The 26,027-nt window shown below is 31.8% G+C and overlaps 1 protein-coding gene across 31 annotated transcripts in view; it reads left to right on the forward strand.

Annotated features, from left to right (window-relative positions):
* LOC148599847 (tensin-3-like) overlaps positions 1-26,027 on the forward strand; it is a 130,894-nt gene that overhangs the window by 101,417 nt on the left and 3,450 nt on the right. For 7 of the 31 annotated variants that reach the window (XM_088558731.1, XM_088558735.1, XM_088558738.1 and 4 more), the window contains 13 exons: positions 97-174; positions 2,179-2,223; positions 3,535-3,699; positions 5,305-5,619; positions 6,201-6,486; positions 20,972-21,144; positions 21,735-21,821; positions 22,272-22,493; positions 22,893-22,970; positions 23,361-23,399; positions 24,187-24,270; positions 24,835-25,003; positions 25,882-25,950. In XM_088558731.1, coding sequence (XP_088414857.1) covers positions 97-174; positions 2,179-2,223; positions 3,535-3,699; positions 5,305-5,619; positions 6,201-6,486; positions 20,972-21,144; positions 21,735-21,821; positions 22,272-22,493; positions 22,893-22,970; positions 23,361-23,399; positions 24,187-24,270; positions 24,835-25,003; positions 25,882-25,950 — 1,810 coding nt within the window. The remainder of the gene's footprint in view (positions 1-96; positions 175-2,178; positions 2,224-3,534; positions 3,700-5,304; positions 5,620-6,200; positions 6,487-20,971; positions 21,145-21,734; positions 21,822-22,271; positions 22,494-22,892; positions 22,971-23,360; positions 23,400-24,186; positions 24,271-24,834; positions 25,004-25,881; positions 25,951-26,027) is intronic. The other 24 variants (XM_088558734.1, XM_088558736.1, XM_088558741.1 and 21 more) reach the window with 13 other exon arrangements.

Genomic DNA, 26,027 nt, shown 5'->3' on the forward strand with positions numbered 1-26,027 from the left:
TAAGTTGTATTTTTTCATTAATATATTTTGCAAAGTAATCCCCTTTCTTTACTTACAAAAGAACTTTTACTCATGGAATTGATTTCGTTCTATTAGAACAAGTTATTCAGTCAGTACACCAAAAGGTTCGTCGGCTCTCCCTCGGATCCGTCCGAGATATTAACAGTAAACATGGTAAATATGTTGTTGTTGTTGCTTCCTTTATTTCCATACAATCATTATCCTTTATTTTGCATGTACATGTATCTAGAAAAACTGTATTTTTTCGCATATTTTGATACATTTTTAAATGACATAAGGGAGCTAACTCTTGTTTCAAATTTGATCTTTTCTTTGAACTTTTTTCTTTGTAACTCTTTTGTAACAACATTTTCATTCTTTGAGTTCTTTTCACTTTTTTTTAATTTAGAAGGTAAGAAATCTTATTTTTTACATTTTAATTGAAATTAAGCATGTACATTTGAAAATTGATTTTAAGTCAGTTTTAACCAGTAATAAAATCTTGCACTAGTGGATTTTGAACAAAAGAATCTTGTTAATATTCACTATGATTTACTTTGAGTAGCACATGTAACCTAAAGTAATGCACAAATTATTATCCAAAAGCTTTTTTCACTATAGCACAAAGGGAGATAATTGTTTTTGTATTTGAACAAAATCTGTTAAGTCCTCTAACCTGTACTTTATGTCCGATAGTCTGTTCTTTCCAAATTTTATACTTTTCCCCCACAAGATCAAATTTCCAGATTTAGTGTTGTGAATTTTAACCTCGTTGTTGCATGTAATTCCCGGTAATTGAATGTTGAATGTATTTTGGATAACAGTCATGTAAATTAAAATTTAGCTTTTGGTAAATTAGAATTTTTTGCCCTAAAAGCCAATTTTTTTCTTTTTTAAGTTCAACATTAGCTATTAAGAACAACAAATAGTTTCTTTTTATTGTTTTTTGACATTTACTTCCAAATTAAACAAAAAACATTTTCTGCTAACAAAAAGCAAATATATTTGAACAATTGTTTGTTTTGAAGTTCTTATTTCCTTTAGTGTTACGCTTAAATTTTTCAAGAATGCATTAAGACATTTAAAACGTATTCTAAAATATTTTTTTAATTGAGCATGCCTTATAATAATGGTTTAGACAGGTGAATCTGTTTAGATTATACAGGCTTTACTGAATAGTTTGGATTAGGCAGGTTTTACTGAATAGTTTGGATTAGACAGGTTTTACTGAATAGTTTGGATTAAGCAGGTTTTACTTTACATTGTATGTTTATAATAATAGCTCTTTACTGACTGCATTTATGCACTACATTCTGATGGATTTCACAATTCCCACCTGTCTATGGGGATCAATTGTATGTTAAATATTTACCTGAACTGCCCCATTTGTAATAGTCTCTGTCTGTCTGTCACCAGTGCTTGAATTTGTTAAGGTTTTCGAAGTGTGGTTTGACATGGTATGTTAATAAGCATATCACACTTCATTTTAATGTTACAAATTTTACCATTAGTAGAGGAATATATGGCTAAGTGTTGCAGTCTTTTTCAGAGTTATACTTTACACATCAGAATGTTTAAGTACTTCAGTGAATGTGCCTACTCAATATCATCTGTGATGAAAAAAAAACCATGAAAAGATTTACTCACCATGTGGTCACAAAATTACCACGGAAGGTGGAAATTGCAACATTCATTGGAAATGTAGTGTATTTTAACTATTGTTCACGATTGAAATTGATATTGTATTGTTACTGTGAGCTCAGAACATCACTGAAATGATCAAATTTATATAAAAAAAAAAAAAAAAAAAAAAAAAAAAAAAACCTATGAATAAAATTGAGAACCACATATGCAGATATTAACTTTTTTGAACCACATATTTTAAGCTTTTTAAATTTTTTTTTACATTAAATGAAAACTCATATTTCAAATGCCTGGTTCACAGTAAAAGATGAGGAGGCAGAAAATTTTAGAAAATAAGTATGATATGAAAAGAAATTATAAATTTAGAGAGAAAAAAAAAACTGATGAGAAAAGAATTGGCATAGTGTCCAGTGATGATGACATCATCTCAAAATTTCTGCATCCTCTTTTAAATTATTTTGATTATTTGATGAATGCTGTTGCGTATTTTATTTTGTTTTGTGATGACGTTTTTTTTTTTGCCTTGGTTTGTAGTGACACCTCCATTCCCGACGACCCCCAAGTACTATACAATGCAAGGTAACTATTTTCCTTTTTCTTCCTTTTTTTACACATAAATCAACATAATAGATCTATGGGTTTACATAGAAATTGTGAATTATTTTGAAAATTTAAAATTGAAATCTATGATAACAGTTTGTAGCAAACAATTGAAAAACTGTTGTTATATTTAATATTGTTAACTGTACTCACTAAATAAAGCCCATTTTGTAGTTCACAATTTTTTTCAGGAGTTATCTTTTAATTTACTTTTTTTTTTTTTCGTATGTTTAACTTGTTTTTTTGTCTTTCACTTACTAAATCCCTGCATGGTGTTTTTGTTCTAATGTTTTACACTTTTAAGCATGTCTGGCATTTTGTGTTTCCATGGTTGTTGCTATTTTGAAGTGTTTTTATTTCATGTACATGTACTAATGACTTGTGTCCTATTTCTAAAACAGTTACAAGATTTGTTTATACATTGTTCTAAAATTAATGGAGAGTAAAAGATGTAGGGCTTTTGTAAGGAGGTGGTTGTGGGGGCAAGGAACTGAATGAATTTTAGGACTTTTTAGTAAATTATCCATGAATCTGTTGGTATTGAAAGAATAAATAAATTTCAAAATCAAGGGGATGGTTTTGGACAGGAAACACTTGATAGTCTTTTCATGAATTTAGTATTTAAAGCTCCTACCTTTTACCATGAAATAATATTGAGAGATTTTTTTAACAGACATTGTTTCAAATAGCAACAACTAACTGTTTCTTGTTTTTGTTTTTTCATTTTTCATCCTCAGTTTGTTAGTTCATCCATTTATTTTCATTTTCATTTACATTTTCATTTCATGTTGAGTTTGAATATATACATTTTCTTTTGTAAGTGCATTTATGATTTCAGTTTTATATATTTGGGGAAAGAATGCATATTACTATTATGATACTATATTAAGAAAAATATTGTTCACTAATTTGAAAATAATTGAATAAAAAGACCTAGCAAATATTGCAAATGAGGATGAAAATAAAATTTACAGTAGATTTAGTTGACAATATGTAGAAAGCCAGAAAGTATTACAGAACAAGAATTAGCAAGCTTGATAAAAGATAATGTGAGGACAGACTTCTTTCAAAGAAGGGGGCAGTGTAACTAACTTTGAAAAGGAACCAGTTCAAATAACCATAACATTTTAAAAACATAGTGACTATACTAAACCTGCTTATTTCCACTTTATGCTTTTAGTTTTGGTTAAAATTAGCCTAAATTTGCTTAACGCCAAATTCACTCCTCTCAAACACTGTTTGTTATCGCGAGTAATTTCTGCATCTTGCTTTTTGTCTGTGGCTGTGTAGCTTCGATGCCAAGTCTGTCACCAACCACACCAAATAGTGTTTTTGACAAAGACGAGCATTACAATCGTATTGTAAGCCGACAGATTGCACGATCAGCTTCGGAGCAAAGTCCTGAAGCCCTTTATGCATCTATACCTGAGGACTTTACTAAAAGGCATAAGTCAGGTAGATTTAAAAATGCTGAAATCATCCAAATTTTTCAGAAAGCTTGTAATATTTTGCTGCCTTTTGGCACTTTATTTTATTAAGTGGAAAGAGAATCGATCATTGCTTGGTCTACACTTTTGCTTTTTCTATTAAAAGCAGGAATCATTTTTGTACTGTAGGTTTATAAAATTTTTCAGTTTTCCTTTGCTGAGGGATTTGAAGTATTGCAAGTTTTCTGAGAAAATAATTTTGATGTTGTTTTCAAAACTTTAGTTACTCAGATACAATGCTTTTTTGCTGCAAATAACCTACAGAAAAATGCATTTTTTTTTCATATTTATAGAAAAAAAAGCAAAGCTGCAAAATATTTCTCACAACTTTATCAACAAATATAATCAACTGCATGAGGTCTAGAATAAAGCATGTCAATTATTAACATGCCATTTCATAACTTTAAGCATGTTGTTTGCATTGTAAGAAAGATAACTCTTGCTTCTTGAGGAAACGCATCTGGGTTTCAACTAGGACTGGTAACTTTCCTTATAACCAATCACATCTGTTGGTTGCTTTCTGTGTACCTGACACTGCACTGGCTCCCTGTTTGTATTAACAGTTCAAACTTTGGCTACACATACTGAAAATCAAGTGATTCTTATTTGCAAAGAAACTTTTTTTAAAAAGAAGTGGATCAATTTGATTTAGTCAGTGTACCAGTAGTCAAAGTTTACACTGTAAAATAATTTTTTCTTGCAGTAGACAATGAATTTCACAATGGTGCTAGGAAACTGTTTTAATTATGATCACAATTTCATGTTCTCAAAGTAGATTCAATAACTGAAAATTCAGTTGCTAAATACTGCCTCCTACTTGCTGGTTTTTTATCCCACTGACAATTATAAATACATTGGTTGTAAACACTCAGCAGAATGACTCATACAATTTACCGAGGGCATAGCTGAGAAAGTCTTTAAAATTTCAAATACGTTTGTTTCTGAAATTTTAAGATATTAGCATCAATTGAAAGCTCAAAATTTAAGTAACTGTCTTTGTAAGGATCATGCAAAATCTGAAAAATGAGATACACCCCAAAAAAGGCTACATATTTTTATTTTTGTAATTAAGTTGTTTTATGGGTCTATACTATGAAATGTGTAATTATTCATTCAATTCTGCCTGCTCTTAGGAGATAATCAACATTGAAAATCCAATAGATTCTATTGTATTTGGGTGTCATTTACAGAGTTATCTCCCTTAATTTTGAAATCTACAGTGCATTCTATATAATTTTTATCTTCTAAGAACACAGGTTATATGAAAAACTGAATGTTAATTTCTGTTTACTATGGCAATTCAAGTAAACTATCAAAAATAAAAATATGTAGGCTTTTTACCCATGAATCACATTTTGCATGATTCTTAGCTGGAGTACTACTTAAATATGCTACCATTGCTCTTCTAAGTTTTTGAATCTTCTAAATAGAAATAGTCCAAGATTAATAGGTAGACTTAGTATTTAACATGTAACTATGGAAACCATGGAGGCTAGATTGTGTCTTTCCTCCTAATTTGACTGTCCTGGTTTGGTGCTAAATACTCTTAATTCAGTTTCTCCCATTTCCATAGCATCACATCAACAAAACCAGCAACAACAACAACAGATTCAACACACAGAACATCGGGAGTATAAGTACAATACTCAGAACTTCAACTACAACCAACAACCGAATCAACAATTTATGACTGGCTCTCAACAGCACATCAACATGACAGAGGGAATGCCAGCCCAGAATATACCTATACAACATCAACAGGGTAGGTATCAACAACAACAAAATCAACATCAACAACAACTACAATACCATACAGGCTCTCAGCAAAATATCAACAACATGTTGGATGGGATGCCTGTCCAAAATATGCCAATACAGCACAACCATGGTATGTTTGGTCTGATATTAATGACTGGTTATGAAACTATATATTATGAATAGTGAAAATGTTTTAAGTATCATTCTGTGTAAGAATCAGGCAATTACTGGCACATCATTATTCTCAATTGGGTCTTTTTTCTCTCAAATATATTCAATATTTAAAAAGAAAAAAAAAATGGAAAGCTATTTAAAGTTGTCCTGGAGCATCTGTGACATAGATATTTTCTTACTGTTTATAAAGGGAAAAATGTGAGAAAACTTTCTCTCCTTTTTTAAATAGTGCATTACAAACTAAATTTGACCTATTAATATGTGAAAAAGGCAAATTTTACGAACATTTTGATGGTTACTGGTATTCTTGGAGGCTATGAGATAAAAAAAATACTTGGATAATGTAATTAAATCCCTTGAGTTTTTACTTCTTGTGCCTCATTTTATACACATTCTGCCTGATTCTTAGACAGAGAAGTACTTAAAAATAAAATTAGGAAGAAGATTAAAGTATGACTTTTGCACCAGTAGATTGTTCATTTTCAGTGCTCAAATGTCTATTGATTTTCAGTTCAAGAAAGATTGTTTGGTTTTTAGGTGGCTCCCAATTCAATACAATGAGTTCAGGGCATGGTTCGGTTTCGTCACCACAAGGTTTCAACACACTCGGCTCCAACCAGTCTTACAGAACAGAACAACATCAGAAGTACCATACCATGAGTTCATCTGGGTCACATGATGGCTTTGGAACTATGGGATCACAGAACTTCGGTACCATGAGCTCAGGTCATGGATACAACACCATGGGTTCACAGCAGAATGGCTCACTTCATGTTGACACCACTAACAGAAGTATGCACAGTGGACCCTCTTCTGCCGGAAGGTAAGAAAAACTTTCTTGTTTCTATGACAACTGTTTGCTCTTTTTCAAGGAGGTTAAAAAAATTATTTACCTCTGTATAAAAGAATGCTGGGTTTCTGCTTATAAAAAAAGCAGGAACATTTTTGCTTTTCTTTACTAATAATTTTATAGATATGGCATGATATGCCTAACTTTGAAGAAGTTTTAACACAGCATGCAAATTGCCCTCCTTTCTTCATGAATAAACCATCTGACTTGCTGACCAAAACAAATCTGGATGCTACGCCTCTGAAAAGGCCACAAAGAAAAAAAAGTGTTGGTGTATTAGTTACGCATACAATGAAATATTGTCTTCAAATCATGTTTTTTTGTGTAAGATATGATCATCAAAATCCACAGGAAATCCACAGGTCTGTTCCTGTCAAGAATATAACAAATCTATGATTTTGAATTTATTGAGAATTTTGACTAAAGTTCTTGAGAAATTAATCCTGCATTCTTACACAAGCATGCTGTTAATGGGTCTACTCATCCTTTGAAGGTTTCCGTCCTTCTGTGATTGTTTACATTCACTCAACAAACTTTTCAACTTGAATGAAGGTGTGTGGGAGTTTTATAGGGTTTTAAATTGATAATTGCCTTCATGATTTTGATCTGAACATGGTCATTAAGTCTATAAAGTTTCCTTAAAACTGTTTTAAAACATTTCATGTTTTGTCTATTTCTGTAACAGTATATTCCCCATTGTCTCTGTGTTCCATTTGAGATGACAGTGTAATTGGTTGTTTTAAAAAAAAAATAAAGTTGGACTTTTTTCACCCTATGTATAGTGGGATACTAGAGTGTTGCCATATTATATATAGAGGCATGTAATGAAAGTTAGTAGGAGGAGTGTCAGTATGAGTGTACTTCCAGAATACTCAAGTTTTGATTTAAAATTGAAAAAAAAATCAATTCTCCCAGTCCCAGGCATAATTACTGGTATTATTTTAATGAATTGTTTGAATTCAAACTAATTTATCTGTCTGAATGAATTACAAAGGATGAAGTTGAAAAGCTTTTTTCAGATGTGCACACTTCATACACTGTGTTAGGTGATTTCTTTCAATTCATCAATGGTGTTACAAAGGAAAATGATGACAAAATCTAGAGACAAATATCTAACACTGCCATAAAAAAGATCTAATTCTGCTTTCTTTGTTGTTTGTAAGAAACAATACATCAAGTCCTTAGCATGTCAACAAACGGGTCAAATTTATCAAAACCAAGGTACAATTTCATATTTTATGTGGTACATTTTATGTTTAAGGGCAATGGGCTGCTCTGGGCCACACCTGTATTTTGTCATTATCTTTAATGTGAAAACATTAAGTTCTGACCTTTGACCTGAGAAATTGACATCTTACCTGGGGGATTGATATCCAAAGGAGTCAGATTGTATTTTGATCGTAACTTAAGCTGTCTTAGATGTTTTCAAAGTGCCAAGGGGTATAATCGTAATACAACTTGTCTTTTTTTTTAACATGTGATGAGGGAAATTTTTCTAGGCTGTATTAAACTATGTATGTATTTGGAAATGTTTACTTATTTTAAAGGTAAATAACTTTTTATATTTACTCACATTTTAAAAAATTAAAAGTTGAAAATAATATTTTTAGATTTGAACAAAAGTATTTTTATACATAGACTAAACATTTATTTAAACTATTCAGCTTTTCTAGTTTAAAAGTTTTTTCTTTGAAGTTTTTAACTGGAATGTTTGTGTGTCGAATCATAAGTCATTAAGAATTTATTAAGTAATCTAACTAGACCATATTCCAAGTTAAAATATTTAATGATCAATGTTAAATTTCTGAATTCTTGCCCCAAGGTATAAAATCCCAGACAACAGTATGTATTTGAAAGTATAATTAGACTGTATTTGGTATAAGTGCATGGTGTAGACAATATTTACTGTCACCATGAAGTACCAGTAACTTTAGGTCATGTAGTTAGTGATTTGAGTTCAAAGGAATAAATTTTAATGAATCATTCAACTTTATAAAGTAAGTAATATTAGTTTGCAAAGAGAAAAAGTGGAGTTTCTTAGTTAGAAAGGGGGCAAAAGTTCAATTAAATTTGTGTGATTGTACTTCCAAGCTAAGTTGTTTCTTTATAAAGAAGGTAACAATAGTTTGCAAAGAGCAGAAGTGTAGTTTCATATTTAAAAAGGGGGAAGAGAAAATGGGGGGGGAGGCAAAAGTTTAATTAATATGTGAATTGTACTTTCAAGCTTATTTGTTGCTTTATAAAGAAGGTAACAATAGAGCAGAAGTGTAGTTTTTAAGTTAAAAAAATGGGGGAGGCAAAAGTGCATTGAATGTTTTTAAACTACCTTCAACAGGAAGCTAAGTAGAAGAATAACAGTTGACAGGAAGTTAGGTTGGGAGAATTTGATACCTACTTTCAGATCAGACAATGGTAGAAATATAATTATTTGTTAAGGAGTGTTTAAGATTCTGCACTCTATGTCTTAGTTCAGTTGAAGAGGCCTGATAGGCTTAAGATTCAAATGATCATGTTTGATATAATTATGGTCTAACAAGCACTATTACCTTCTATAACTAGGAGAGGTGGTGTTAATTGAAATGCCTGTCCTTCTTTTTCTCCTTAAAGAGGTGAGAGGTTGGGGGTTGGCATCCGAAGGTTTCTCCCATGCCTGGTTTTCCTTGGTCTTTCATTGCTTGTAATGCTGGTAAGAGGCATTACCACCCAAAACAAAATACCTTGTCTAGTATTTGCAAGGGCGAATTCAGGCAGGGGCGTGGCGGGCGTGCACCCCCTAAAATTGCAAAGCATGAGTTTCCAGGGGTAGATTAAGGCAGTTTTAAGTTGAAACTTTGATTTCTTGCTTATTTTATCACCAAAGATATCTACATTGCACCCACTTTAGAAGAATATTTAAAAAATTTAAAATATCTGAAAATTTTAACTGTGCCCCCCCCCCCAATCTAAAATCTGTGAACCGCCCCTGATTTGATGTTAATATAACAAATAACTTACTTCAATTCATTAATAGTTAGTAATGCAAGAGTTTAAACTTTTACTGTGAATGAAATGAAACCTTTATACATGTATATGTGTATGTACAAAACTTTTCATTTTATAACTTATTTACTTGAAGCACGAAACGCAAACAAAGACAGTCATATTAACTACATGTTTTAGTGTTGGCCTACTGATGTGTATTGGGTTTGGATTGTCACACATTTTAAAATCAATACACAATTATTAGTCAGTGGAGACTTTATAACAAAATTGACAAGACTTGGTGTATCAGCTGGGATGTAAGTATGATTTATACAGTCAATACGATATTACGGCATACAATTTTACGATATGTGTATATATGATGTTAAATAAGAAATGGATTTTTAATCTTTTCCGTGTAAGTAAGAATATGAAAATTCATTGTTCAGTATTTCAATGTTCAGTCAAATATTAAAGTTTTGACTCTTTACAGTTGAAAATTTCTGATATTATTGTTAATAAAATGTAGTGGTATGATATATTTTTTAAAGGAGGTAAAGTTATTTTCTAAAACCTGGTCAAATTGCAAATTTAATGGGAAGTGTTTTGAACTGATACATGTACATAAATACATAATGACTGGGTTTGTAAGACTTAAAGATCAAAGCAAAAACTAAAATATCAGAGTGTTTTGGTGTGAAAATTACTGTTTGAATAAGGGACTTTCTATATCAATTTCCTGTTTAGGTTGTGTTCTAATAATCAGTAGACAAAAAAAATGACAGTTTGCAAGTAAAATCAGGATACTGTGTACTCAACTAGTTTCTGAAGAAAGAAATTACACAAAAACAAATTTATATATAATTTTCTTTATCACATAAAACCTTTTTATAGAGAGTGTTTGATGCTGGACTAGATTACCATGAAAAAGAATTGACATCATAAAATAAATATCTGTCAGTTGGCTTGTAGTGCAGTTGTTGATCCATGTGGGGTAGGGAGTTCTGAAGCTTGGATCTTCTTCTTTGGAAATTTTTGTTAATTTCTTCCAAAATTTGTGCTTAAATAAAAAAAATAATAAATCGCCTAGAACCCCCCTCCCACTCCCTTTCAAAATCTCTTGATTCACCCCTGCAGTGTTGCTTGGACATGATTTAAACTACACATTTTTGTTTTGGGTGTGAAATTATTGGAATTTGAAGTACTTCATACGCTGTAAAATTAGATAGTGTCTCTTAGCATCATCGTTAAATATGAACATGAAAAAGGTCAAGATCTTTGTTGAGTGGTCATTACCTGTTTTTGACAATAAGAGATTATTTACAATTACGATTTTGAAGTAACCGAAGAGGGCTAAGTTTTGACAGATTAAAAAACATTATGAAAGGAATTAGTGTCTTATGTTGAATTCATGATGTTACGATTGTGAAAGGTCATAATCTTTGCTATTATGGGAGGAAAAAGTTTATAAAAGCAAAATCATGATTTATGAAGCACTTGAAGTTAAGGGGCAATGTTTATACAGGGGAGTGCATGATATGAATCAGTGTTGATTTTCAAGGCCTTAACTCTTTATTTTAAGTTACATATAGACTAAGATGGATTTGAAAATACTTTATATTCATTCTGCAAGGTAAGGAGAATTGAATTGTATTGCCCCATCATCTATGATTGTATGTCTGTCTGTCTGTCTTGGTCCATAAGTTGCATATACAATGGAGGCCTCTAAAAGAACCTTTTTTCTTGGGGGGGGGAGGAAGGGTGGGGAGGAGTTGGAAGCAGGTTTGGGTTGTAAGCAAGGTCTACCTACTTTTGGCTAGTGTGTCACATCTGCACAAATTTGGTTTTCTCAACTTGCATAGTTTGTTTCCAAAATCTTTTCAATAAAAGTGGAAGGTTCAATATATTCTACCAAAAATTGTTCCAAATAGGCCACTTTTAGCAAATATTTTTGTTAAAAAAAATACCATTTAGGACTGGCTCCAGTTATTACAGAAAAAAATCTTCTTAAAATAAATACAAAAGAGTATTTAATATGTAATTACATCCCCAGTTAGATCAATCTTTCAATCTTTTCAATGAATGCAGTCTTGATGTTAAGCAGGAAATGGAATTTTGTTCAGGATATATCTCCTCAATACAAGTTTTAAACTTTCATTTTATGAATTGTACCAAAATTAATATTACCATAATGAATCGAAGATATTAACATTTTCTTAAAAGTTCTCTTAGCATTAGTTTTACATTCTAGTATTTGATATTTCATAGTCTTTTCTTTGATGTGTGAAAGTTAAAATCATCTCATTAAAATTTTGACTTTTAATAATGTGTAAATGAACCATATTATACTGATCACTGAAGGATACTGATGTTTGGGGTACTGTTAAGGGGACTCTCTTTTAATATTATCTGAAGCTCCAAGAACAAAGCATAAATACATTTTCTTTATTCCTTGAATCTAAATTATAGTGAATTTATGCATTTAGTCTATCAATTTTAACATTAAAATATTACAATTCTTCAAGAATATTACCAAAAAGCCTCCTTAGGGTACCTCAAATTCCATCATTCATTTCAATTATTACATTTTCATTGACTTTGTTCAAACACTGTAATGTCCATCAAAAAATTATTTTGTGTTGTTGAAAAGTGAAAGTTTTCTAAACTTTCTATGGAATATTTGTGTATTTTAAGGATACTATTTAATAAGGTAGGGTTTACTTTAATGTGAATATTTTACAAAATCTGTAGGTGCACATGTACATGTACTACTTAGTATCACACATGTTAACAGGGGTTGATCCTGGATTTATAATGAGGGGGAGTAAGTAAAATTTGATTTTTAGGGGGGAGAGGGTTACTTTGCATAAGATTTGAAAATCAAGATTGATACAAATGTATTTTTTTTCAATGTTAATTTCATTTCTGTTACATTAGAATTGGTTTTATTTTTTTTATATTAAAGTACATGTACATGTAGCATTGGTCAATATTTTTCAACCTTTTTCTTGGTCAAGGTTTATTTACAAGACTAAAATAAGGTCAAATTTGTTTGCATTAAGCAAATGTAATGTTCATAGATAGACTAATGTAGTACATGTACTTGTACCTGAAACTAGGGCAAAAACTTTAGGTAATAAATTTAATTGAAGAGCTTCAAAGCTTTGTGTTAACTGTCCTCTGAGCAAAATATTTTTGCATCTCATGAAAAATTGGTGCTAAACCATGAAACAGAGAATTTGATTGAAAGAGTGGTATGGTGTGCTAATTAAAAGAAGAACCCCTTCTTTCTTAAATTTGACTGCTGCTTGGACATTTAACACCAATCAATCAATCAATCAATCTTAAATTTGACTGCTGCCTGTGCATTAAACACCAATCAATCTTAAATTTGACTACTGCTTTGGCATTAAACACCAATCTGTGAATCATTCTTAAATTTGACTGCTGCTTGGACATTTAACACCAATCAATCAATCTTAAATTTGACTGCTGCCTGGGCAATACCAATCAATCAATCAATCAATCTTAAATTTGATGATGTCTTCTTCTTTTGAAGTTGATACATTGCAAAGTTTTGTTTCTTGTTATGATAGTTTAATTTATATTGATAGCTTCTTTTAAAACATTAGGATACCCAAGTGATATTCTTGTAAATTGTAGTTGGCTTCACTTTTGTTGGAAAATTTGGCAAATGTATTGCCTTATTTAGGGCAAACAATCAATAATAGCCTCTGGGTCCCTCCCCCCTTTTTTTTCCAAATCTGTCACTGTACCAGTACATGTTTCTGCATTGTTGTATCATATTACCTCCTAAAGAGAAGTTTTTGATAGCATTATTTATGTAAAGTTTATCGCTTAAGACTATGTGTTGAATAAACAAATCTTAAATTGTTACCTTTTTAGGTACAAATTACCACTAAATGATGATAAAACATTTACAATACATGGTTTATCATCATTCACAAATAAGGTTGAAGGTATGTCAAGGGCTTATGAAGATAGCTAAAAAAAGGGGGGACTCTTTTGTAGATATCTGAAAAAGGAAGAAGATTCTTTTGAGAAGAGCTTAAAAAGGTGGGATTTTTAATAGAAAATAACCTTAGCAGGAGAGCATTCTTTTGAGAAAAGCTGCAAAATGAGGGATTGTCGTGGAGATAACTGAGAAGGGGGATTTCTATTGGAAGTAGCTTGAAAGGGGATTATCATGGAAATAATTGAAACAGCAGGGTGTCTTTTGCATGAGTGGATCCATGTTGGAGGGGGGGGGGGCTATATTGTTGAAAAGTTGAAAAAAAAACTAGAAATCAGTGATCTCCTTAATGCTTTTTTCAGAATTTCCACATCTGCCACTGTATGTTCAGGCTAAAAGAAAGGTTTGTTTACAGTTAAAAGAGAGGTCTTTTTTGGTTCTTCAGGGAAACAACAGAACAAATGCTTCAGCCTTTTCTTATATTCAATTCCTAGAAAACCTGAATGGTCTTATTGTAGTATGTAATCAAGGTTAAAAGGGTTTCCTGTTTCAATTGATCTGAGATTATAGAGGGTCAGATAAAAAGTATTGATATTTGCTTAAGGGTTAAAAAAGAGAACTAGTGTATAGGAAATGAACCTCATTTATGAAGAGGTAGCAGAAATATCATCTAGAACTATTTTAGTGTGTATATAAGCCTTAATGAAGACAAATAGTTTCTATTGCACAGGTTATCAGTGTTTACAAGTAAAGTTGAAATATGTCGAGGACTTCAGGTTATTTATGCCTGAAATTATGGGTGTGTTGAAAGTTTGTATGTGTTGGTATTTTATTGGAAAAAAGGGGGGTGAATATCTTGTTGATTTTGCCTAAATTGTAATGAGATGTTTGGAATCATAGGAAAGGCAAGTTTGTGCCTCTCTAAAATAGATAGAAATCTTTCATGGCATTTTGATTTTTCAAAAATGAAGACAAAAAAATTTTTAACTTGCTTCATTAGTCAGTCTGTCCCTGAACTATTTTTGGATATGATGTTGAAATAGATATCTAGAAAAAAGAGGTGTAAAAAACTGATTTATTTCTGATCCAAAATACACACATGCTAGAATAGATTATGATACAGATGCTATCATACATGTGTTGAAACAGAGAAGTGGATACAGAAAAAATGGAGGTCAAGGTTATTGTTCTCTACAGTGTAACCTATCTTAACCAAACCGTCAATGAACTTGCAACCTCTCTTAGGCTTATCAGGGGCGGATTCAGGCAGGGGCCTGGCAGGTGTGCACCTCCCCCACACCCCCACTCCTACCCCTAAAATTTGCAGAGCATGGGTTGTCAGGGGTAGATTTAGGCAGTTTTAAGTTGAAACTTTAATTTCTCGCCAATTTTACCTCAAATGATATCTACATTGCACCCACTCTAAGAATATTTCAAAAGTTTAACCTAAAAAACTTTGTCACCTCACTCCGCTCAGCGAAATATTAACTGTGCACCCCATAATCTAAAATCCTGGATCCACCCCTGCTGATTAACAAAAGTAAAAAATCCCTGAAAGTTTGCATTATGAACCTATAAAGTATGACATTTTTTACTTGATGACATGATTCACATGAAACTTCCCACTCTTTTCTAGCTCCCAGAAATCTAATCTGTCTGCTGATTGATTTGACATTCAGTATCTTGAGAGAAGGTTAAAGATTGTACCTTTCTAATGTTGACACCATAGAAAATACTGCTTCACAATATGTTATTATAATTGAACTGCTAGTATCTGTAAGAATCAAGCAAAATTGAAAAATAATTAATCATACTCAGAAAAAAAAAACCAAATGAATATGACATTGTGGGCACATCTTAGTTTTTGGTCTATTGAAAATGAGTGGAGAGTTTGTTTGTCTGAGAAGTATCAGAGGATTGCAGAAAAGTGAGTTTACAGTTACAATAGAATGATAGGGGAAAAGTGGGTTATCTCCCTTTGATGATGAAATTGCAATGCATTTCATATAATTATACCTCAAATTACTGACACTTAAAAAAGAAATGAGTGCCATTTCTGCATTTCAGATAACATTATGAATAACATTTCATGGAAAGACTTGTATTTTTTTTCCACCTTGACTCCCCCCCTGCTGCCCGATTCTTACAGAGTATAGCACTTCAGAAGTTTCTACTGTCTTCTTTAAAGTATTCTAAGAAGAACTTGGTTTTGGGATCATTTTCTACTGATTGTTTCAACAGTCTTTACTAGGAAGATAATATCTTTCCAATGTTTATACTTAGATATGCATTATTTATGTTGCCTCTAATTATACCACAGTAGAAAATGAGCCTGTTTCATTAGGGGTACAGGGCAGAGGAATTCCATGTGCTAAGGTATAATTGATGTTGTGTTCATGTAGATTTTGACAGCATGACATGATACGGATTTGTAAATTATTGAAAACATTGATAATGAATTCTTCATGCTTTTGTATGAATGAGTTTCCATGAGCTGGTAGATTTTGATGGCATGACATGAAATTGGAAACATTGATATGAAATTTACACTATATCAATCTAATGAGTTTTGATGAGTTGGTAGATTTCAACAGCAAGACATGAAAAGGATTTGTAAATTATTGGAAACATTGAAGACGAATTCTTGATACATCAATATAAATGAGTTCTGATGATCTTGTAGATTTTAGCAGCGGGTGGTGAAATGGATTTGTTTGTGGCTGAAACTGACATGCTTTTCTACTGAATTCCTGATATTTGGATGTAATCTGTTTTGATGTGCATGTATATTTCAACATTATTGGCGAAATGGATCACCCATTTGTTTTGAAATTGACACCCACTTCACAAAAAAAAAAACTGGTTTTCTGAAGGTGTTTATTTGCTAAATGGAATGGAATTACAAAAAAATCTGCAATGCAACTTTATTAATTACAACAGAGTAATTTTGATGGCATTTCTCCAAGTTAATCAGTTTTGATGCACTTGTACATTTTGACAGCAAGAATTGAAATGGATTTCATGAAATATTGACATTGATGTGCAGATTCTATGGAAAATAGGTTTTTTTCTCTATTTTTATAAGTTGTGTGATGTTTTTAGGAAATATTCACATAATGCATAATTACAATTTGCATTGACAAATTTGATGTTATTACAATCAGTTTTTAGTATGATCTATGTTTTCTGCTACATGACAGTTTGACATTGTATAATGTGACACTACCATGTTGTTTTCAAACTTTGTAACACAGTAGCATTGGAATTGATCTGGGTTCTGGACTCTTTGGTGGGTTTTAAATGTCTGTGATTTTTGTTAGAGCGTTTTCTATGGATTTTGATGATAGAAGCTGATTTGATATTGTGAAGTTCTCCCATTATGTATTATGCAAGAAGGTTAGTACATGTACTTGTAGTTGACATGGTTAAAAAAAGATTGGAATTTTGTTTTTCAAAATGATTTTATCATTATTTCTTCTTCTTCTATGCCAAGAAAGGAGAACATGTTCTTTGTTAAGTAAGGGGCATTCTTATGTAATTATTATTTAAGTTTTGTACCAAAATTATTGCTCTTTTTTTCCTTTTATCATCATTTCTTCTTATTCTATGCCTAGAAATGAGGACAGTTTCTTTTCAATTAAGGGGGTTATATAATGCAATTATATTTATGCTTTGTATCAAAATAAGTTATTCTGATTTTATTACCTTTTTGAGGCTATTAAGAGAATATAAATAAATGCTTGCTCTTGAAAATGTGAAAATTAATGTACTTTATTGATGACATATTAATTTTTGGCAAGTTTTCATTAAAAAAATAATTACTTAAAATTCCGCAATCGAAGGAAATTATCTAGATGTTTTAACAGTTGTTACTTTCCAAGCAGCTGATTTCTTGAGAATAATTTACGTTTAATCAGTATTCTTATTAAATAAAAAGAGTTAAGAACTTTAAACAAAAATTATTGTGTAAAAATGGAGGAGTTATTGCCCTTTAAATCTCTGAATAAATTGTTTAGAATTAGTGATGTCAGCAACTTCATGTTTATATAATTAGCAGTAGAAACATCCTTTTTCCAACTACTTGTGCCAGAAAGTTTGTATGTGTTTTAAGCAAAATCTTCATTCCTTGAAGTGCTTATGAACAAGGGAGGTAAGTAAGGTCACATGATAAAAATATAGGGGTCATTGATTAAGCCAAATTATCTTGCACCTAATTTCTTCTTTCTAGTGTAATCAGCATGGAATTTGCTAATTAGAGAAACTATTTCCATTATTTAGGTACAATCATCTGAAAATTGGCACCATTATCACTTTATTTTACTTGTTTTGTTTCGTATTGCACTGCAAAGGTGCTAGGGTAAAGTTTTTCTTAGACACTTGATTCTTTTTTTTTTAGATCTTTCACATAGTGGTTGAACCCATACTTTGAAGTTTTTGTTCCCTGGCCATAAAAACCTTAAATATTTTCAAAGAAAGAAATATGTTTTGCGTTCAAATTTTAAAAAGGATTTTAAGTATGCTTGCCAAGGATCTATTGAAATTAAATTAAATCCTAAATTACTGATACTTTGCATTTTGGCGACTCTGTCGAACTTCTTAATTTTTCAGTTTTGAAAATTTGCAGATTATGTGAAAATTTGCCAGTTTGTCTTTTTTTTTTACTGAATGCTTCATTAGATTTTGGCATTACTGCTAGTTTGAGCTGTTTTCAAGTTTGAAAATTTAACATCTTAGAGTGTAAATTTGCCAGGTGAATATATCAAATTAAATTGAAGTGTTTTATTACCAACACAATCTATCAATCATTTCAATGAAGCCATTTGGCAGTTTTAGTGCATTTGAGGTAGTCTTGGCAGATATACTCTAAAACATGGTCTGGCCTCAATTTTGGCCTTACCTTTATGTTGGCTTGATCTGACCTGGTCTGGCCTCAATTTTGGCCTTACCTTGATGTTGGCTTGATCTGACCTGGTCTAGCCTCAATTTTGGCTTGACCAGGCCATGCTAGCTGGACCAGCCTATGTTTTAGAGTATGCCCTCATTGCATACCAAGACAGGTATATACCAGTTGGACAGCTACCTTACACAGGTGTCTTGTCTTAAGATTTAAGATTTGATGTGATTTGCTTCACGAGATACTGATGTGATTGATGAAACATTTTTGCTCTTCTATGAAAATTCCAAAAGATTCATGGCCATTGTATAAAAGAATGGAATTTACTTTTGTAGCTTTTAAGATGAGGCTAGTCATGGGGTTTTAATCAAAATTTTCATCTGAAAAAAAATTAAGTGGCTCTTTTTGTACACCTGTCTTTCTGGATGGGGCATATGGTATTCAAATGTCTGTACATCTGTCCCTCCATCATTTTGTTGTTGTTTTTTTTATTTCTTTTTTTTATGTTTTGGTGTTAAAGGACAATGTAGGACTTTATTAATAAAAATGGGGGAATTTTGATTATGCTATTACCTAGGTCTGAAATCAGCTGGTCCCATGTTCATAGAATTTTTACCTCTGACCCTACTTGAAAAAAATCTTCTGTCTCAAGCTTCTAACATTTTTTTTATATAAACCTTTTATTTGAGAATGTGGTAATTATTCGTGAAAAAATAAGATGGGGGACAAATAGGTTAGAATTGTTGGCTAATACTATGAAATAAGGGATGCCTCTATCGTGTACCCCGTTTTTGGTCCCCTCTCAAGCTTGCAATATGTAACCATAGGTGTATAAAGCATTCAGCTGGAAAGAAAGTTATCTTTCAAACTGTAAAAGCTAAGTACATTCTAATTAATTGTGGATTATATCATATGATCATATATAATGCAAAATAGACAGGTTTACAACACTTTCTCACACCTTACAGGACTTGAAATTCTAAAAGTTGATAATATACTTGTAAAGAATTATTGAATTGGAATTGAAAAATTTGAACAGTAAATTTTCTCATTTAACATTTCTGCTGCACTGTTACAGCTATATCTAATAGCAAGTTCAAATTGCCATGTGCTGAGTTTTACAACTCTTTAAAGTTCAACATTGACTTTCTTGTTAGGTTTGGAACATAGTCAGGCTATTGCTTCTGTGAGCTAGCATAATAAGGTCAATGTGTCAGACTCGATCAAAGCAGGTCAATTTCATGATTGATTCAAGAGTAGTTTAAGTTTCATTATTTCATGGAGATTTAAATTTGGAGATTTATTAAAAATCATAGAAAATTTTATTTTATTGGGAAATCATAATTCTTGGATTGACAGAACCATAAAGCAAACAATGAAACTTGTCTAAACTGAACCTTAAATAACTGAAAACCTGTCTAAAGCAGATTCCCTGTGAATTCCCTTGATAGTAATCAGAGTACATCAAGAACCTTTATTAACCAAACACAAATGGACAATCTCATGTCCCTAGGGTTTGGTTTAAGCAGGTTTCACAGTATATGAAGTTAACCTAATTGGAAGTACCTGCTGATGATTAGGGGGGGGGGAGGGCCTTTTATTAACCTTTAATAACAGGTCTCTCATGGCCGGTATTAGTGGATTAGAAAAACCAATGTATATTGGTGGTAGAACCCATCCTTTGGGAAAACTTACCAAGGAACTCAGTCAAAATATGCTGTGGCCTACTACCAGACCCCACACATGTTTCCCCATTCTAACCGTTGGAGGTACCCCATCTGAAGAGTGTGTTTCACATGATTCATTTGGTCATGTTAAATAATGGGAATTACCGGTTGTATTAAATTTAAATCCATGCTTAACTTGGTCTAGTTATATAATAACGAGAGTAAAATGTGTGTACCTGGTTTGGTAATCAACATTTCAAAAAGTCATTTATTGAAACTTTATTACCTTGAGCATGTGAATCATCTGGTGTGTTGTGTAACGGCAAATGTTTTGGGGAAATAACACCCTTTGATTTTAGATATATTTAAGTAAGTGGTTTATTTTTGTACATCGGTAATTAGTTTGTCAGCTTTCTTATTATCTTGTATGTTTTTCTCTTGGCATAGGTATTTCTAAGACCTTGAATTAATTGATTTTAATACCTTTTGCTACTGGGAGTGCCAATCATAAATCTGTTATTGCTTTTTTAGCAATTCGTTTTCAAGAATACATGTACGGTGAAGTTGCTTATAGGTGTATGTTATCACTATTCATTTAAAATCTAAATTTCGTTGAGTTTAAAATTTATTGATTTGTGTAGAGCTTATGATTTTACATTTCGATGGGCCAATTACCGTGGTTGACCAAATATTTAGAAATCATGAAAATTTGTACCCCATGTATACTAGTGCTTATCGAATATGTCATGCATGTACATGTAGTAAATGATACATGTAGAAGTATCATGCTCCCATTATATACATTGTAGATAATTTAAATTTAAATTAAATTCAGAGCATGAAAACTTAATGACCTGAGAACTAATATTAAGAAAGAGAAATCAAGATGAGTATTTTGTAAAAAGAAGTAAATTATGGTATAAAACTTAGCACTTGATTATAATTTTTTTCTTTCTTTTTCAGTCCCCACTCGCCTGACACATTGAATGCCTTACGTCAGCAGCTGCATGTAGCCCACAACATGTCTTCCAGCTCTGGGGGTGCTCTTAGTCCTGGCCCCCACTCGATGACAGGTCAAAGTTCACCAAGTGTGTACTTTGGCATGTCAAGGAGGGGAAGCTTGACATCGCTTGCAGGTAAGATACTTTGTGCTTTTCTTTGACTGTTGCTTTTAGTTTGGTACAAAAATACTGATTACTTTTAGATTGGTTCAAAAATGTATATGATTACTTTTAGCTTGGTATAAAAATATATATGATTACTTTTAGCTTGGTACATAAATGTATGTGATTACTTTAAGTTTGGTACAAAAATGTACAACAATTAGACAGGAATCTATCATGTGACTTTTAACACCAGTATCTCTTGAAAACTTTAAAATTAGAATTAAGAGCTTGTTCACTTGCCTGCCTACATTAAAGATATCAGGAAATTATGGTTCATTTCTTGAATAACTAGCACTTTGGGCATGTCAGAATATCAAATTTTACATTGGAGCAAAAATTAACAGGTTTTGTCAGTTCAGGGAAAAGTTAAAAATAACTTAAAACTATTGTCTCCCTGGCAACATTAAGCAAATTTTTTTAAACTCTGGGTACTACTTGAAAATATGAACAAAAGCCAAGGGATATTCTGACTTGAGAACTGTGAAATGTGATACAAACTTTCAAAATTGTGTTTATATAGACTTTAGATACCTGCCTTTAAAATGATTATTTAATTTCAGATACTGCCGATGCAGTCCATGCCACTCCAAAGTTTGTAAAGAACACATCCAAATATTGGTACATGCCAAATATTACCAGGGAAGAAGGTAAGTCCATATTTTGCTGTATGCCAGAAATTTTGAAAGTCCATCATTTACATCATACCACAAGGGTTATCTGACTTGAATGTTTTCAAAGGCTAATGATGCATTGAAAAAATTGCAATGTAGCTCAGAAAACCAGTAGAGATCAACATTATGACGTACTTAACCACTGTAGCACTGATAAAAATAAAAATATGATATGGGTAAGGCACAGTATTATGTTGTTTGAGTTCTCTTATAAATAACATGTTTATATTGATAAAATCATCATTTTAATGCCAGTGAATTGATGATATAAAATTTGCTGAATGAACAAAAAATTGAGAAATTAGGAAGTAGGAATCATGAAAAATATTATATCAAAAACAGTGATATCTCTATAAAGATTTTGTTCTAGTTTTGTGTAAGAAGTGCAATTTCATCAGTTTTATTTAAAATTATCTCCCTTTGAAGCTATCTCAATGCTGAAGGACAAAGCTCCCGGAACCTTTGTTGTCAGGGACAGTAACTCTTTCCCAGGTGCCTTCGGTCTTGCCTTGAAAGTCGCTACAATACCTCCAAATGTTCAGACAAAGTCATCTGGCGATCCTGCCGCTGACTTGGTGAGACACTTCCTGATTGAACCAACTCCAAAAGGAGTTCGGTTACGAGGCTGCAGCAATGAACCAGTGTTTGGTAAGACTAAATCCGAGTCAGACTTTTGAAAATCTCTTTTGTTTTTTAACAGACAGCTCTTTCAAAAATTGAAATGTTGGATGAAAGTAAATAATTTATCTCAACATCTGCTAAGTTAAATTTCAACTCCTTCCTGTGTAAGTGTACATAGTGTGTTTATATTTTTTTTTTTTTAAACATTTTTTGTAACATCAGATGATGTGATTCTTAAATGTATTGAAGGGTATTTTGGGGGCTCCATAATTATGCAAGTATGACAAGACATTTTTATGATAAATATTGAATTACTTAAATAGCTTGTCACAGCTAATATTGTTTTCCAGTATTTCTACAATTGAAACTGCTTACAAAAGTCGTTCACAGAAATTTTTAATTTCATTTTAATTCATATTATTACAGGTAGTTTAGCATCTCTTGTATATCAGCACTCAATAACTCCACTTGCTCTGCCATGTAAACTTGTCCTGCCTGAAGTTGGTAAGTAGTTCAAAAATATATCAGAAAACTGTTTAGAGTTGCTAAATATAGAACATAACTTTTTTTAGAGTAGCTATAAATTGAACAGAAAAGTATTTATAGAACACCTAGGCAGTGGAAATAAGCAAAAAATAAGTTATATTTAAGACTGAAAATACAGATTTTCTTCTGAATTGCTGTATACACTTAATCTGAAAGTTAGTTGGAAAAAAAAAATCCAACAAAGAAAATTGGGGCACACATCCCATGATAATTCGTTTATACAGTGGCAAAAACTTCACACTTAAAAGACAGCATAATTTATTGTCAAATCCATTCATGGAATTTTGACCAAAGTAACAAAAAATGAAGAAAAAAAATTTTCTCAGTAAATATACATTATATCAACAGCTGTTCCAAGACTTCCAACATACTATCCAGTTTATGAAGGTGAACTATGTGTACCAAATCTCTGAAAATTGTACTGTTTAAGCATGTATTCAAGTATGATACTGTGCGAAACTCTGAAATCTGAAATTTTCCCATTTTTAAATAGTAAATCCTTTCTTGGAGTAGAGAGCAAAAATCCTTCATCAAAACTACCTTTGCATGAGTCTATTACCTAAATTGTATTAATGCTATGCTGACTACAAGATCTCTTCTATATCTATTTATGAAAGGACTCCAACATTTTTTGTAATTTTGACATTTTAAGCTTATACCTATTTTATTCACATACATGTATATCTTTAGATAAAAACAATGAAGTTCATTTTGTACCCTTTATATCATGCTAGTATTTTATTAATTCCTTTTAGAAGAAAAGTATAGAAAAAATATTTATGAGTTGTACTTTTATTTATAAATTTAAATCATAATTGTGTCTGTTTTTTTGTAACAGTCATATACAATGAAAAATTCATGTACTTGAAGAGAAACTTATGTTGAATCCATTTAAAAGTAATTTTAGAAATAATTAAGTGCATTCATTATAGCTATTTTGTAAATCAAGAACAATTTTTTATTTGGTTGGTTCCATTCCTCATGATTTACAATGTCTGTTTCCAATCTGTGCAGCTCACTTCACACAACAGCTCAATGTATATACTGATTTTTACAGGCTGTATGCTATTCCAAAGTGAAAGCTGATTCATAGTACATATGTATAAATAAATGAATCCCCATTTATTTATAAATTCTCCAGTTTTGGTGACTTAGCATATACAATGTTTTACAGATCCATCAATTGAAAGCAGTATGGATGTCACTCACACATCAGAACAGCCTTCATCAGCAGCTGCCTTGTTAGCCCAGGGGGCAGGTAGGTTTCTTTAAAGTCTGTCTGTCTGTAATCTTATAAATTCATATCCTAATAAGCTAGGTGGTTTTTAATTCACACACCAAAGTAGTTTTCTGAGCAACTTACTTGGCAACTGCCTTGTTAGCCCAGAGGGACAAGGCATTACATTTATGTCTGTAGATCTGTAACATGACCTTGCAAGACACCCATGCTTTGTCACAATATTAGATTAACTGAAAAATAACCTAAGAAAAAAAAAACAATTTATAGTATGTCTATAACATATCTGAAGCTTTTTGACAGTTAGGTAAGAGATTTTTACATAAAAGCAAATGTTTTTATCTAAAAATTAGAATATTTAGTATTTTTCATAAAATATATATTAGTATTAACCAAATATCTCCCATGAACCTTAGAAAGATTCTCAATTTTTCATTGATTTTGTGAGAGTCTTACCTCTAATGTGGGAGGGTTAACCGGTATGGTAGTCTCTGCTTCTCTTTAAAAAATACAGAATATTAGAGTTAACTGGTTGAATGGCAGTCAAAATAATGTCAGCATAATCAATCAGTCAATCTGTTGCAGCTTGTAATGTGTTGTATATCAACTCAATTGACACTGAGTCGTTGACTGGCCCACAAGCTGTTGCCAGGGCACTGAAGTTGACCTTTGATACAGCTCCATCACCAACAACAACCGTGGTGCACTTTAAAGTATCAAATCAGGGTATCACGCTGACAGACAACCAACGAAAGTAAGTTTTATTGAAAAAAGGAAGTGGTTCATAAAGAGTTCAGGAAAGGCCCTTGCAGTGTTTTTTAAGTTAGGTTTTTTAAGTTGAATTCTTTAAAGTATCTGAAAAACAGACATCAATCAAATACTTAAAAATCAAGTTGGAAGAATGGGAAAGGAACAATTGATTGATTGATTGTTGGGGTTTAACGCCCGAGCAGCAATATTTCAGCTATATTCAGGCGATGGAAAGAATCAAAGAACAGCATAGAAATACCAAGGGAAATACAGAAAACATACAGAAAATACAAAATTTAATGTAAATACTCAAAACAAGGACAACATTAAAATTTGTGCATGTGCACTGGTAGGATAAGCATATTCTCAGCTTTTCATGAAACACTCTGAGTTACTACAAAAAGGTATTTTCTAGCATTTAATTTTAGAAGTTATGTTCCAGACAGTAGTACAAGCTTTGAATACTGTGTAAACCTGTACTTCTCAGATTATTACATTTTAAAAGTTATGTCCCAGACAGTAGTACAAGCTCTGAATACTGTGTGAACCTGTATTTCTCAGATTATTACATTTTAGAAGTTATGTTCCAGACAGACAGTAGTACAAGCTTTGAATACTGTGTAAACCTGTAGTTCTGAGATTATTACATTTAAGAAGTTATGTTCCAGACAGACAGTAGTACAAGCTTTGAATACTGTGTAAACCTGTATTTCTCAGATTATTACATTTTAGAAGTTATGTCCCAGACAGTAGTTCTAGCTTTGAATACTGTGTAAACCTGTATTTCTCAGATTATTACATTTCAGAAGTTATGTCCCAGATTGAAGCACCTGCTTTGAAAACCATGTAAATGTTTATTTTATTTTTTTTTTGTTTCAATAGATTATTCTTTAGAAGACATTACCCTGTATCAGCTGTTACATACTGTGGAATGGATCCTGAAAGCAGGAAGTAAGTTTATGTCTCAATCAGTAAAGTGGGTTAATAGATCTTCAGTCTGTGTGTCTGTCTGTTATGTTGCAGAATTA

The sequence above is a fragment of the Perna viridis genome, chromosome 13 (genome assembly GCF_037379345.1).
Source record: "Perna viridis isolate PV_CMFRI_1.1 ecotype Kerala chromosome 13, ASM3737934v1, whole genome shotgun sequence".
Lineage (NCBI taxonomy): Eukaryota > Metazoa > Mollusca > Bivalvia > Mytilida > Mytilidae > Perna > Perna viridis.